A 13417-nucleotide genomic window follows, 5' to 3' on the forward strand; every position below is an offset into this window, starting at 1 on the left:
GTTTGGATATGTGGAAGAACGTGAACGCGCTTCTCCAAGTTCGACTGTTTTGGTCAGAAGCTTGAAAATTAATATTTGACCAAAAGAATATTTACAGTATTGGACAGAAACAATATGATGAGCCAACTACATTGTTCAGTCAAACAGCATGTGTCGTAATTATTCCAAAGCGAAAAAAATGGAATGATACAATAAAGTATTTGATTTTAAACTTTCAAACTTGGCAAGCAATCTGTTGGATGGCAAACATGTACCGTACCAGTAAGCTAAAAGCAGTGTCGCTATGTTTAGGATGCACCCCGAGTCAGAGGAGCGGTTATCTCCCAAGTTAAATTGAGGCCTCTTTATGACCTACGTCCCGTCCCGTCTCGTCTTAGTCGGCACATGGCATGTAAAGAATAAATACGCCATTAATTTGACACAGCACAGAGAAGAGTGTTGATAACAATCTTGCTAAATTGGATTGATGAAATGGATCGCCAAAATCAGGTCAGCCCTGGAATGTCCACGCTGAAACTGACGCTGGTCAGCTGTCAATCTCATAGCACAACATCTGGAATATTTCTTGTCCTCACACACATTTGAGCGACAAAAATATATTTGCTTAAAGCTTCCAGTCGTTGGATGATATCCGACCAAGTTGCCATGGGGCTTTCTGTTCCCAGAGCAGAAGCGTTCACCACTGGCTAGCTCACGAGCTAACAGGCTATCGTGGCTTCACGGATCTCTCGACATATTAGTTTTGCCTTTGAAGGGCCCTCAACTGTCCAAACAACGGCGTCACGGGGGCCTGCCGGACCCCGACGGCGTCCCGACCCTTGCCCTTCGCCAGCAGTGGTCCCACTTTGCAGACGGACAAGAAGAAGGCAGCCTGATGGTCGATTGCGTCATCGCTGCTCTCGGTTCGCGGCAGTCATTAGTGGAGGCGGATTAGACGGGAATTGACAACGCGGCGTTTTTTTTCCTCGTGTTTCCCGCGACATCGCTCGTGGAAGCCGCTCCCTGTTGTGCCTCGTTCAAAGCTCAAGTGTTGAATGCTCCAAGGAAAATAAAGGATTTGTCAGGATTAGGCCCAGCTAACAGACTGTTCGTCGAAGGCACCTCACCCTAGCAATGTCACATATACGTTCAGCTTTTAATCTGGCAAGAGCTGATGGGTGTGTGTGTGTGTTTTCTTGTAATCAGTTCTAAATCTCTCCGAATTGTTTTGTCGAGTGACTTATCAGTTGTCTGGCGTCATCATTGCATTCCCACAGAACAATGACGTCGGTGACTAAACTAATCACTTGACATGAAGACAATGCGAGAATCGGGCTTAATACGCAAAGTTGCACCACTGCATCAATGTGTGCGTGTGTGTGAGCTTTTTGTCTGTCCGAGATGGTGCTCTCATTCTGACCTGCTTTTTTAAAAAAGTCATCTCTTGTGTCATTTCAATCCTGCCTGCATTTATAATGTCTTATCCTCTCAAGCGGGTGAGCTGATGCTTATCGGAGCTGGTTTTTGGCCAATCGTAGACAAGTAAGGATCTCACAATCAAAAAGCAGAGTACCTACAGTAAAACACACAAACTCCACTCAGGACAACAAGCTGCGATTCAATTACGCTCACCACGCAACCAACGTGCGCTCACATGCATGCACATGATTGGAAACTCCAAATTACGACCTACAAAAAACAATTTGCGTCTCACGTAACCTTTAAAAGAATCTGCGCAAAGTCCGATGGTTGTGCATATAAAAAGAGTATTGTGCGTGGCTAAAGGTGCGTAAAATGTTCTCATGACACACACGGACAAACTGTAGATCTGTTACGTAATCTTTGTGTGGGATTTACACTCTCGCCCAGCATTGTCCAGTTGTTAGATTCTAAACACAAACAAGTTGTGTGTGAATGCAAACAGAGAGCTGTGAACATGAGTGGTTAAATGACTGACTTGCGTAAGTATCAAATTTGACAGACCTGGGCGAGCCACACAGCACAATATGATTCAACACAGAATGGGGCTGTGACGCTTGTTATATAAAACACCCCTAATAAAGGGCACAGTCGCTTACAATGCACGTTGATATCTTTCTTCATCAATGATTCACCGAGTACTAGAGAAGAGAGAATAAAATTAATTTAAGCCACCCAGAGGAAGGAATAAAAAGCATTACTTATTACTTATTATGAAGCATAATTTGTTATTGACCAAATTGGCATAAAAGCGAATACAGCTAGCCATAAAAAGTGTACCATTGAGGGTTAAGCTGAACAAATCCAATTATATAAACTAATTTTTCTCATGAGACCCAATGTCGTCCAATTCTGATCTAACCCACATAATAATTATCACATGACCTGTCTTCAAAGTAGCAATATAGGTTTAGCTTAGCGTGTGCTTTAGCTATGTGCTGCTCGGTCATGGGGATTTATTTTTTAGGCTGATTCAAATATTTGGCAGAGTAAAATTCTGGAACTATTAATTGCCATTTTTAATGTTTGAACATCATTAAGTTTGTCTTTTATGTATGCTTAAAGAGAAATTCAAAATAGCTATATCAGCCAATGAAATTAGCCAGCCAATAGCTAATCGCTCGCCAGTCAGGCCTTAGCTTAAACCACAACTATTCTGCGTCGTTAGCCATTAGACTCCATATTAATGATGGTTCTGCGTTGACAGCTAGCTCCAGTGCAAGTCAGCTCCTCTAGGTGTGTTTATGCACGCCGGGTTGAAGTTAGGTGAAGAACAGACCGATGACACGGATGCTGGAAAAATAAGCAATCTCTTTGTTCCACCTTTGGACAATGGGCGTTGTCCAAGGGACAATTGACTAACAGGCTTCGCCTGTCTTACTGGTCACCACTAGAAGCACATGGATGCCGAAACAAAGAAAGAGCAGTTGTGCTTTTATTGTCTTTCCACCCCTGACATTCTCTAGTCCTTAGGACCAGGCGTGTTACCTTTTCAAATTTTTCTTGAAACCTTGGATGGCTGGCTGGCTGGCTGGCTGGCCAATCGACAACAGTTGCTAAATTAGGTTCCTTGGAAACTTGCGTTTGCGTGCTTGCTAGGTTCCTTGGAAACTTGCGTTTGTTTGCTTGCTAACATCTCTATCTTGTTGATGGAAGGAGGAGAGTGCAGGTTATCAGATGATCGCTATCAGTCTGACTAAACGTCTACTTACTTTACTCACTTGGAATCCCACTGCAGCATATCATGCTCGACTTGGGGACCTAAACTTGACCCACATTGGGCCAAGCAATAAGGAAGTAGTGCCAATAATTGTCATCATCCATTTACACGTTTTGAAAATATATTTCAGCACAAAACCGTCAAAAGTAAAGTAAAATAAAGCCCAAAATAATGTAAAAAAAAAAAAAATCAATGTTGATTGTTGCAGGAACTCCACGAAGGGAGGTTAAAGTTCATTGTTGGATTTGATCAATTTGTTTTCATTTCCCTTCCCTCTAATTTGTCGGCAGCTCATCTAAGTGTTAAAACAAAACCTGCGGGCCAACTTGGGAGTGGACTTTTAGCCAACTTGGGAGTGGACTTTTATCCGTTGCTATACAAACATTAAGTGTGTGCCGAGTGCGTCTTTGCTTCCTTGACATCATACAAACTTGACTTTCTGAAAGGGCGTGTGCGGCGCCGACTTCTGCAACAAGTGTGGTTCCGGATGCTGAGTCATCCGGCGGCGGTGTCACCCTCTAACAAGAATCGTGTGGACAGAAGCAAAATTCATCTGCTTTTAATCTTAATTTTGAAAGTCATCATTTGCATGAGTCACTTATTTGCGACAGTGACAATTATTTTAGTTGCATAACATGTTCAGTCTTCAAGTAATCAAGTTTAGTTTACGAGAAAGGCTTATTGATGCAGAAATGTACATACCAAACAATTGTGTGCTGGGTCGATGTCACGGGTCAAAGTTTACGAGGAGGAAAGCATGTCACAGTTATGCCTTCAAAACACCCAAATTGGACTTGTGAGCGTGTGACAGTTTGCAGAGGCTCCGTCAGCTAAAGGTTGGGGAGTTTGGGGAGGGGGAAGGGAGTTGGTCGCCGCCTGCTTGAGATTCAGCCGCTGTCCTTTGACCCCACCACCGTTTTTCTTCGAGTCATATTTGAACTTTGCTGAAGTTGAGCAGAAGGCCTTGTGACCTCATCAGCACGTAGTCCAAGTTCCATGTGAATCCATTGCTTAGCTTTTTTTCCCTCAAGGATTCCACAACATAACATGACAAAGTCAAACCATTTAGTAGAATAAACAGGCGGAGCGTGACTGCGAAGGTTCCCGGCTTGTGGCAAACATTTATCAAAATACATAGAGGATGAATAATTTACAGCACGTAATGTCCACTTTGGACATTCACAGTTTGGTTCAAATCGCTCCGATTTGTGGAGTGCTTCACCATGACGACCGGGGTGGAGCTTGGGCTTTGTTACAAAGTAAGGCCGTCTATATTTAGCCACTTTTTCTGATCATCCAAGCAACATTTTTGGAAGTAAGTTGTTTTTAGACTAACATGAGAACGGCTTTCACGAGCGACATATCCCTAAAATAACTCAACATAAAACATAAGACAAACAAATTTGTCTTACAGCCATTTAGCAGGTGCAAAGCCATGTTATTTATTTTTGTACTGCAACTTATCATATTAGTGTTGAAAACATTGCCAAAAAATATTCCCATTAAAACGTCAGTGTGTACGCGATCACGATGGAGGAAATGCGCCTTGAGTGTTTCATTTGTATCCACTCTGTTAAACTAACATTTGCTCATGCAAAAGAATCCCGCACTATTTAGCAAAGCCAACAGGCAAAAATGATCTGATGCAAACGTTATTCAAATATCTGATATTTTCCCAATTGTTTATGAATCTATGAATCCCATTGAGCACCCAGTGAACCCAGTTCAGCTGACATGCTTCCTTGTAATTTGAAACCTCTCACTTAGCAAACGTTTGCTGACTCTCGGCTAACGGCCGGAAAACCAGCAAAACTATTCTGGGCGCATCTCAATGCTGCAAAAAGTGTGTCACTGTGTCATATATTATCCTCTGCGGTCATGTCACGTGTGCGTGTAAAAACTCACGTGATCACATGTGCTCTCGTGAATGTATGCATGTGCGAGCAGGAATAGGACAGTTGAGTCACGGTTAAGCACAGCTGCAAAAGAATTTGGACACTGTTGTATCTTTAATGCAATAACGATCACATTTTCAGTGTCTGTGCCAGAATAGAACATTTTGTTCCTGTTAGTCTGTAGATTCCGGATGTAGCAAAGCAGCCCCAGAACATAAACGAGGCCAATCTTTATTCTGTCCCAAACTGGAAAATTGCTGCCAAATCTGTATTGGTTCCTTAGTAAGAAACATTTTGTTGCAGTGCGGTTGGATTAGTCTCATGTTTTGTCAGACAAGATGTTTTATCGGCCCCAAATGTTTCCCTCCATCTCTGGCTCCCAAGCACGCCAGTTCAGAAAACTATATGGCGAGCAAGACTGGTTGGAACCAGTGGGAGGTGTTACACAACAACGACGCACTCGACTGCGGATGCAGCAACGCTTCAAACTCTGTTTTGCATCTCTTGCTTTAATGTCAAATGCTAAATAAGCTGACACATTTCATGAAACGCACACACGTGAGCAACGTTTCACCTTGCGTGTTCATGCTAGCTTATTAGCATGGTCACCATTGTTTGACCAGAGGGGCTGTTGTGCCGCTTCCATTTGTGAGACCCCGTTTTTTTTTCCTCCCCTCGCTCCTTACATAACATGGATCCCCCCCCTCCTTTCTTCCCTCCCACCATCAGGATCAAGCCTGTACATTCTGGTGGTCGTCATAGCAACAGAGCAGCATCCCTCTTCATCCTTTATGCAGCGTCTCCCCGTCGCTTTCCCAGGCTGGCCGTGGTGTCGATTCTGCATACAAATGGAAGGGGCTGGCAAGACGCGTGATGTGCTCATGTACTTTAGATAACGGAAAATTTCCATCTAAATTTCAATTATTGCCCAAGATGGGTAGAATGATTTTCATGTAGTTAATATACAGGCCATCTAAACAAAAAACCCAAAGTAAAGAATCAAGCTAATCCTGTTTTATGATTTTATAATATTTTTTTCTTGTATTTAAATTTTTTTAAAAGCACTTTAACCCACAACAAAACAGGAGATTTAGTCAGAATAAGGCTGCGCTGCGCTTCCAGATGTGCAGCATCTGTTTGTGCACTTCTCAAGAGACTTCGATATATCAAGTGTAAATAAAATATGTAAGTTATATAATAATATACAAGATTTCTTTCCAGGAAATGAAAACCGTACAGTAAATTCAAACTATTTGCTTCCTTCCTTCTTTTCCAAGCTTATCATTTAATGCCGCAGGGTCTGCGGGTTTACATTCAGATATTTGTGGGTGTCCCACTTTGCATCTGACAGAGTAGGACAGAGTCGAACTTGGCACTGGCTCTTGTGCAACTGTTGAGTGCCAAATAAAGCCACGTGAGCGGTCAACAAGTTCACGCAGCATCCACCGTCCTCAGTTGCATCGACAGTTTGCTGCAAACATCAAAACGTGTCTTTTGTGATACCAACACTGGATTTTTTTTCCCCACACAACCTTCCTATGTGAAAAGGTGCTTAACTCTTCCAGTGTTATCATACTGAGCAGTTTTTAAGAATCATATTCTTATCTGCTGAACAGTTTCCAAAGTATTGTTGTCTGAATGAACTGCAAACTGTGTGTCCTGTTCTAAATTTTCCCAGAACAGCCCCTCCCAGAGGAAAAAGCTCATGGCAACAAGTTTCACTTACCGGAAACTTAAAAGAACAAAACAAAGTGTGGCATGTGTTAGCTCGATTCAAAGCAGAAGCTCCCTTGATTGGCTTCCTTGCTTCTGGCAGACCAGCGAGCTAGCTGCTTGTTGCCCAGTCGGGATGTGGGGGAAAGGTCTTAAAAGTAAACTTGGCTGGCTGGCCCTCCCCCGCAAAAAGGAAAGCGCATTCTAGGGAGAGGAAAAGTTTGGAGATGCTGTTTTGCTCGTGTGTTGTTGCCATGACTTTTCGGCACACCTGTGTTGTGTTGTCCTGACCTCAACAAAGTTCTTATCTCGGAAAACTCAAAGCTGCTGAGCTGTCGCATGTTGACTGGACATAGAAATGCTGATGCGTGTTTACATTTAGGTCGGCGGCAGCCGCAACCACTAGTCAACCAAGTTGTTGACTAGTACTCTTGTGCTAGCTAGTCCCAGCATGGATAAGAAAATCTGCTCGGCAGTCCAAAAATGAATGACAAAAAAGCACATGGTGACAAAAAGAGATCATTTTAAATGTAGCCAATACTGACCACTCAGAGACTGATCTTAATTGCGATTTTAGAAGCACGTACCAAACTGGCGACTAGTCCCATTTATTGACTTAACATTCCCGCAATGAGCAACAGTGTGTAGTACACTTAGTACTACACACTTATCTAATGTCACGTGATTGAAAGAAGAGTCTGCGGTCTCGCTTGGATAAAATAAATATTTAGGATCCTGCCTTACCCTGGCCAACAGAACAACCTACGATGTCCCCCCCCCCCCTTGTTCTCATTTTAAAGCCATCCCTGTTGTGCTAGCGGCTAGCCTCATCCCTAGCTAGCGCTAAGATAGTTGACTTCTCAGGTCTCAATATGCAAGCACTCGTCATGACTCAAATGTGAAAATCTTGATTTGTCGTTTGTTCATAAGCACTTCTACTCAAGTTAAAGAACAACACAAGTCATCAAGGTTGTGATAAAAATAAGTTTTAAATGTCTCAAGAGAAAAATAACCCAGGTTCAGTAAACTTGACAAATTTACCAAATGGGGCGCATTAAAGAAAGGATAAAACTCCTTGAGGAAACTACAAATGGCATTATGGACAGATCCACCACATTTGAACGTCATCTGGGCACAAACATCTACAAAGTGTATCAACACGGGTGACCCAGTGTGTCAGAAATCTGAAGACAAACGTTGCCATTAAAATTACACTTCATCATAAAAATCAAAGCGTTAGTACCATGGGAAAGGGAAGGTCAGCAACAAAGGAAATGAGCAGATCATAAACTAAATATTTCTTACGCCGTACATGCGGCGTGTTCGGCCTTAGCAGCTCTACGCTTCAGTGTCCATGGGCTTTAGTTCATTTAGGGGGGTGGACGGGTGAGGAACGGCATCGACATGGCTAGAAAATCTGTTAAAAAAACCAATCCCTTTTAACAATGAGGGGAAGGTACCCTGCCATGACCAGAGGGGAGCTACCAAAGATATCAATTGACCGTTTGAAGTTGACCAGCCAACTCGACAAGCCTATTAAATGTAGGTTAAGACAGCTCTATGGGAGAAGTGGGGAAAGGAAATACAGTACTAGTTAAAAGAAAAGATCAATGTAGGAGGGAAAGGGTTTGAGGGGGGGGGTTGGCAGTGGGAGTCAATCCACGATTTGTGGATTCAATAATCCGCGGGTTCGTCACCCTCCTCACTCAGCAAACAGGTGCGAATGAGCGCCTCGGTGACGCTGTACGGGTCGCAGTTGGCCGACGGGCGGCGGTCCTCGAAGTAACCTTTCTTCTCCTGGCCCACATTGCGCGGGATGCGGATGCTGGCGCCGCGGTTGGCCACGCCCGCAGAGAACTCGTTGATGTTGGAGGTCTCGTGGTGGCCAGTGAGGCGGCGGACGTTGTCCAGCCCCCCTTTGGGATCGTAGGCACGGATGTGATAGCTGTGCCTCCTGCCCAGCTTCTCGATGGAGTCCTCGATGGCTCTGGAAGGAGAGCACAGATCTTTGAAGATACATTTGGGACTGCGTGAAATGTCAAAACAACCATTCTGAGGTGACATTTAGACTTGTCAGGCCAGCTACACACAAAGTAAGAGCAGCATCGTGTGACATTGACTTAGTCAGCCCATGTCAGAGGACTGGTTATCTGCAGAGTTCCTTACAGAATGATAAGAGTAGCATGATTTCCCAGTTTTCTGAAATCCTTATCGCAAATGAACCAGAGCGTTCTTCGACACTCACTTCAGTCCACCGTCCTCTCTCATCTCTTTTGTGCTGAAGTTTGTGTGGCAGCCGGCGCCGTTCCAGTTGCCGGGGATCGGCTTGGGGTCAAAAGAGGCGATCACCCCAAAGTCTTCGCAAACGCGGTGCAGGATGAAGCGCGCCACCCAAAGGTGGTCGCCCATGTCGATTCCTTCGCACGGGCCAACCTGGAACTCCCACTGGACACACACAACAACATTAAAACGTGATTTCCAACATTCAAAACGAAATGGTTGGTTTGAAGTTGCAATATGAACACTAAATAAGACCAAGTCGCCCATCCCTGGTCTTACCTGGGCCGGCATGACTTCTGCATTTGTTCCACAGATCTGAACCCCAGCATAGAGGCAAGCTCTGTAATGGGCCTCCACGATATCTCTCCCGTAGGCTTTGTCTGCTCCCACACCGCAGTAGTATGGCCCTGAAAACACATCACGCATCGGATTTGTCATCAAAGCCCAATGGTGACATTTTCCGCTGGTGACATCTGCCAAGCTCACTCACCTTGAGGTCCCGGGAATCCGTTGGATGGCCAGCCAAAGGGGTGTCCGTCCGTGCCCAGGATGGTGTACTCCTGCTCCATGCCAAACCAGGGAACCTGATCCGCTACCATCTTCATCACCTTATTACACGTCAGTCGCAGGTTGGTTTCTGCACAGATGGGAAGGGAAAGCCGTTTCAATTAGAAGCCGTATAATTGCTGTTTGTGCGTCAGCTATTTTACCCTCATGTGAGACTCATTTCAGTGAAATAGATGAAGGGATACGTTGTGCAATATCTAAGCCTAAATTAGCTTCAAATAGTGCGACTTATTGCATTAGTCCAACCATGTGCCTCCTAATGTGAAGTAGGCCACTCCGGCATGTAACGTAACACAAAGGCCTAGTTTTAGTGTGCACATGCAGACAGAGACGTGACCATCTGCTCCACACCAAGGAGGGTTCACGCACAGGTCAGGTCAGCTGACATGTAGATATCGGAAAGAATGAGGTTTCCTCACGACCGGTTTCTCACCTGAAGGCGTGCGGTTGTACTTGAACACCTCGCAGATCACCAACTTGTTTGGATCTTTGCGAAAGGGGTCGCGGAACATGGCGGCGGGGATGAGATACATGTCGCTGTTGGAACCTTCGGCCTGGTAGGTGCTGGACCCGTCAAAGTTCCATTCAGGTAGGTCTGAAGGAGACGAGACGAAAGGTCGCGTGGGTCCAATCTTATAACGATTATTAACGCGGGTCATGAAAGGACATTTCAAGCCCAACGCATTTGCCAGTCAAAATATTCTTATTCGTCATTCAAGAATATGAACTTAAATGTATTTATTTATTACAGAAGGTCCGCCGGTTGGCCTCGATCCGGCCGGCACATTATAATTACGTGGCAGCAATTACTAGAATAAATAATAAAAATTAGCTGGAGTAGAGAATTTTTTGTTGTTTCCATTGTTCCATTGTTTCCTCATCGTGTGTGTGTGTGTGGGGGGGGGGGGGTCTTGAAATGAATGATAGTTCTCTGAAACTTTCAATGGAAATCAACAGAAATACTCGGAATGAACTCAGGAATAAACGAAATTGAAGGCTGGCTGCTAGCAAGGAACTGGTTTGTTTAGGAATATTCTAGCAATGTTCTTGCAATTAGCGTTAAATACAAAAAGCCAATTTGCCGGAAACATTTCAGCAAAATGATGCATAGCCTTGACTTGAGAAGCTTCAAGGGAAAAAAAAAAATCTTCATTTGCATGTTACTGAACCTTTTTGGTCACGCTCTTTTCATTTAACATTTTGAATTGGACTTATCCAGTAAAATATGTTCAGTTTTTTTAAACTTCTAATTAAAAAAAAAGTCTGTCTACCATTATGCTTTTTACTGAGCACGGATGTTTCATGCTTGAGTACCTTTCCATTCATCCCTCCACTTTGAATAGTGCATTTGCCAAATCCCACTGCTCAACTTCTCATGGAAATTTACCAGAAACTTTCCGGAAATTTACCGGCAATCTTACAGCCGTTTGGCGCCCAAGTTAAGATAGCATCAAATTGACATGCGGTCTCAAGGCCAATTAAAAAAAAAAAAAATTAAAAAAAGCTTCTTACCTTCAACACTTTTGGGCTCAAAATCCAAAGTTCTGGTTTTACACCGCAGGCCTTCCCCGGTCCCGTCCACCCAGATGTACATTGCCTGGACTTTATCCCCTTGAGGCAGCTCCATGTACTGCTGCTTGATGACTTTGCTCAAGCTTGCGCTGGACGACGTGGCCATCTTTTCTTTTGTTTTGTTTTTTTAAAATTCCTACTATAACACACCTGCATACCAGACAACAGGACGAGGAGGAAGGAGAGAGAGAGAGAAAAACAGTATAAATATGAGACCGCAGTGTGCCTAATATGTGACGCTAGGGGGCCAAAAAATACACCCCCAAAGGACCACCACCATTGTTCACGTTTCCAGAAAAAAAAAGACATCAACCGCTCACAACTACAGCGGAAACGATGAAAACTCGCCGCCATCGTGTTCATTCTTAGAACCTAATCGACGAGATACGACGGTAAATTCGGTAATCGGGTGGAATAAACGTCTCCGTGCTCGTCATTTGTCTTTCAATCGAGGCTGGCTTCGAAATCTCAGCACGAGGAAAGCGAAGCGATTCAGCCAAAAGTGAAGAGTAATAGCACCGCACATCCTGTTGGCACGAGTGCCTTGTAGCCATGGTTACCTTGAGTGAAGAAATATTACATCATCAACGGCAGCTACGGTGAGGGGACACGCTTATAACGCAACACTAGTATACACTACAATGACAAAAATAGGCTACGACTACACATTAAAGTATTTAAATTTACGGATCGTAAATGCCCGGTGTGGGGGCATGAATACAAGTCGGTAGAATTAGCGGTCATATATCGAACTAGTATCAAAGACAATTTACCTGGAGAAACGAGAAATTTTAAATATGAACGAAAGGACTTGCGGGTCCAGTGTTTCGTCTTGAGATGTTCCTTCTGTGTTTCTACCATTCTCCGGTACCGAAGCGCGAGTCTAACCTTTTTTATAAGGAAACGACTGGCGTTGGGGGATCTGATTGGACGGAAGCGTGGCCTCGCGTCATCTCTTCTGTGACAGAGGACTGAGCTGGCTGCTCATTGGTTAGACGGACAATTTGAGAACCGCCCACTTTTCTTTCCGCAGAGTCGCCTCGTGGTAGCAACTTGTGCACGGACTCAACCACGCGAGTTCTTTTCTCACACGCAGACCCCCTCCTAGTGCTTGCACGTACACGGACACGGTGTCACGACCGTGGACAAAGCTTGGTCAAGCTCGTTTGTTGTTTTTGTGTCATCTTCCAAGAAACGAATTCCGTTGGAAAAGAGAGCGAGCCCAACGTCCGTTAAACAGGATGTTAGCTTGTCCTCGACGCCACCTTGCGTTATAAATAGGTTACTGCAGCTATATTGGTTTGAATTATGTAATTCCATCATGCACAACCATTCGACGTTGGATCCACACGTGAGTGGATCATGGCCATGTGGCGAGCACACGGCTGCGGAAAGTGTCTCCTGACCACGTCTGAAGTGAAATGTTGCCTTTTCTGTTTGCAAATAATACAGTTAATCAGAGTTGCAGTCAGCCCCTAAACAGTCTCACGTGAGTAGTCATCCTAGTTTCAGATTTAATGTACCTCATTGAATATATCTTTCCAACTCCGGGCTGGTGGCCCATGAATGCATTCCCCAATTTGGCCTTGACCAATTCAACGCTAGTTTTTAGAAAAAGTTGGAACATCCTGCAAAGTCAAACGTGTTTGGTAAATGCGAGAAAATGCTATGTTTTCAGCTTTTAGCATGTTTTAAATCATCATTAGCAACCATTCTAATTCATGTTTCACCACAGAGGTTAAAAATTCTAAACAGGCAGTGACATTATTCAGGTGTTCTCATCCAAAAGGCCAATGAGGGTGCGATATACGTAATGTAGGATTAAAATGGCCATTTTGCAATCATGGAGGAAACTGGAGCGAGCACCTTCCCATATGGATTTCTGAATCTCTCAGCTCAAATTTGCCCTAGAATCCTTACATGACATTGTGTGCTTGTGCACGCTTGGGAAGATCTCAGCAAAATGACGTGTGAAATTTGAAGATGTAATCACCCTGGTTGACTCCAGACACGCAGGAACATATGACAGTGGTGTCATATGAAATCTTTAGCAAGTGTGTGTGTTTATCCCCCTGATTTGTTTTTGTTCCCACGGCAGAGTTTGTCCCGCGAGGCGGCGGCAGGTCCTCTCCTTGTTTGTGTTGATCCTCTTGCTGGATAGAGTCTTCACAAAAATAGTGAAAGCTACACCAGCTGGCTGTTGAACATCTCG

The 13417-nt window shown here is 44.2% G+C and overlaps 1 protein-coding gene across 1 annotated transcript; it reads right to left on the reverse strand.

Moving 5' to 3' along the window:
- Positions 1-7756: 7756 nt before the first annotated feature.
- glula (glutamate-ammonia ligase (glutamine synthase) a) lies at positions 7757-12140 on the reverse strand. The gene is made up of 7 exons (XM_049746405.2): positions 11979-12140; positions 11146-11355; positions 10067-10228; positions 9557-9703; positions 9346-9473; positions 9032-9231; positions 7757-8773 (listed from the first exon to the last, which is right to left on the reverse strand). Exons 2-7 carry the CDS (start codon positions 11309-11311, stop codon positions 8461-8463), a joined length of 1116 nt encoding a protein of 371 aa, XP_049602362.1. The 5' UTR covers positions 11312-11355; positions 11979-12140; the 3' UTR covers positions 7757-8460.
- Between the last annotated feature and the right edge of the window lie 1277 nt (positions 12141-13417).

This window comes from Syngnathus scovelli, chromosome 17, assembly GCF_024217435.2.
Source record: "Syngnathus scovelli strain Florida chromosome 17, RoL_Ssco_1.2, whole genome shotgun sequence".
Taxonomy (NCBI): domain Eukaryota; kingdom Metazoa; phylum Chordata; class Actinopteri; order Syngnathiformes; family Syngnathidae; genus Syngnathus; species Syngnathus scovelli.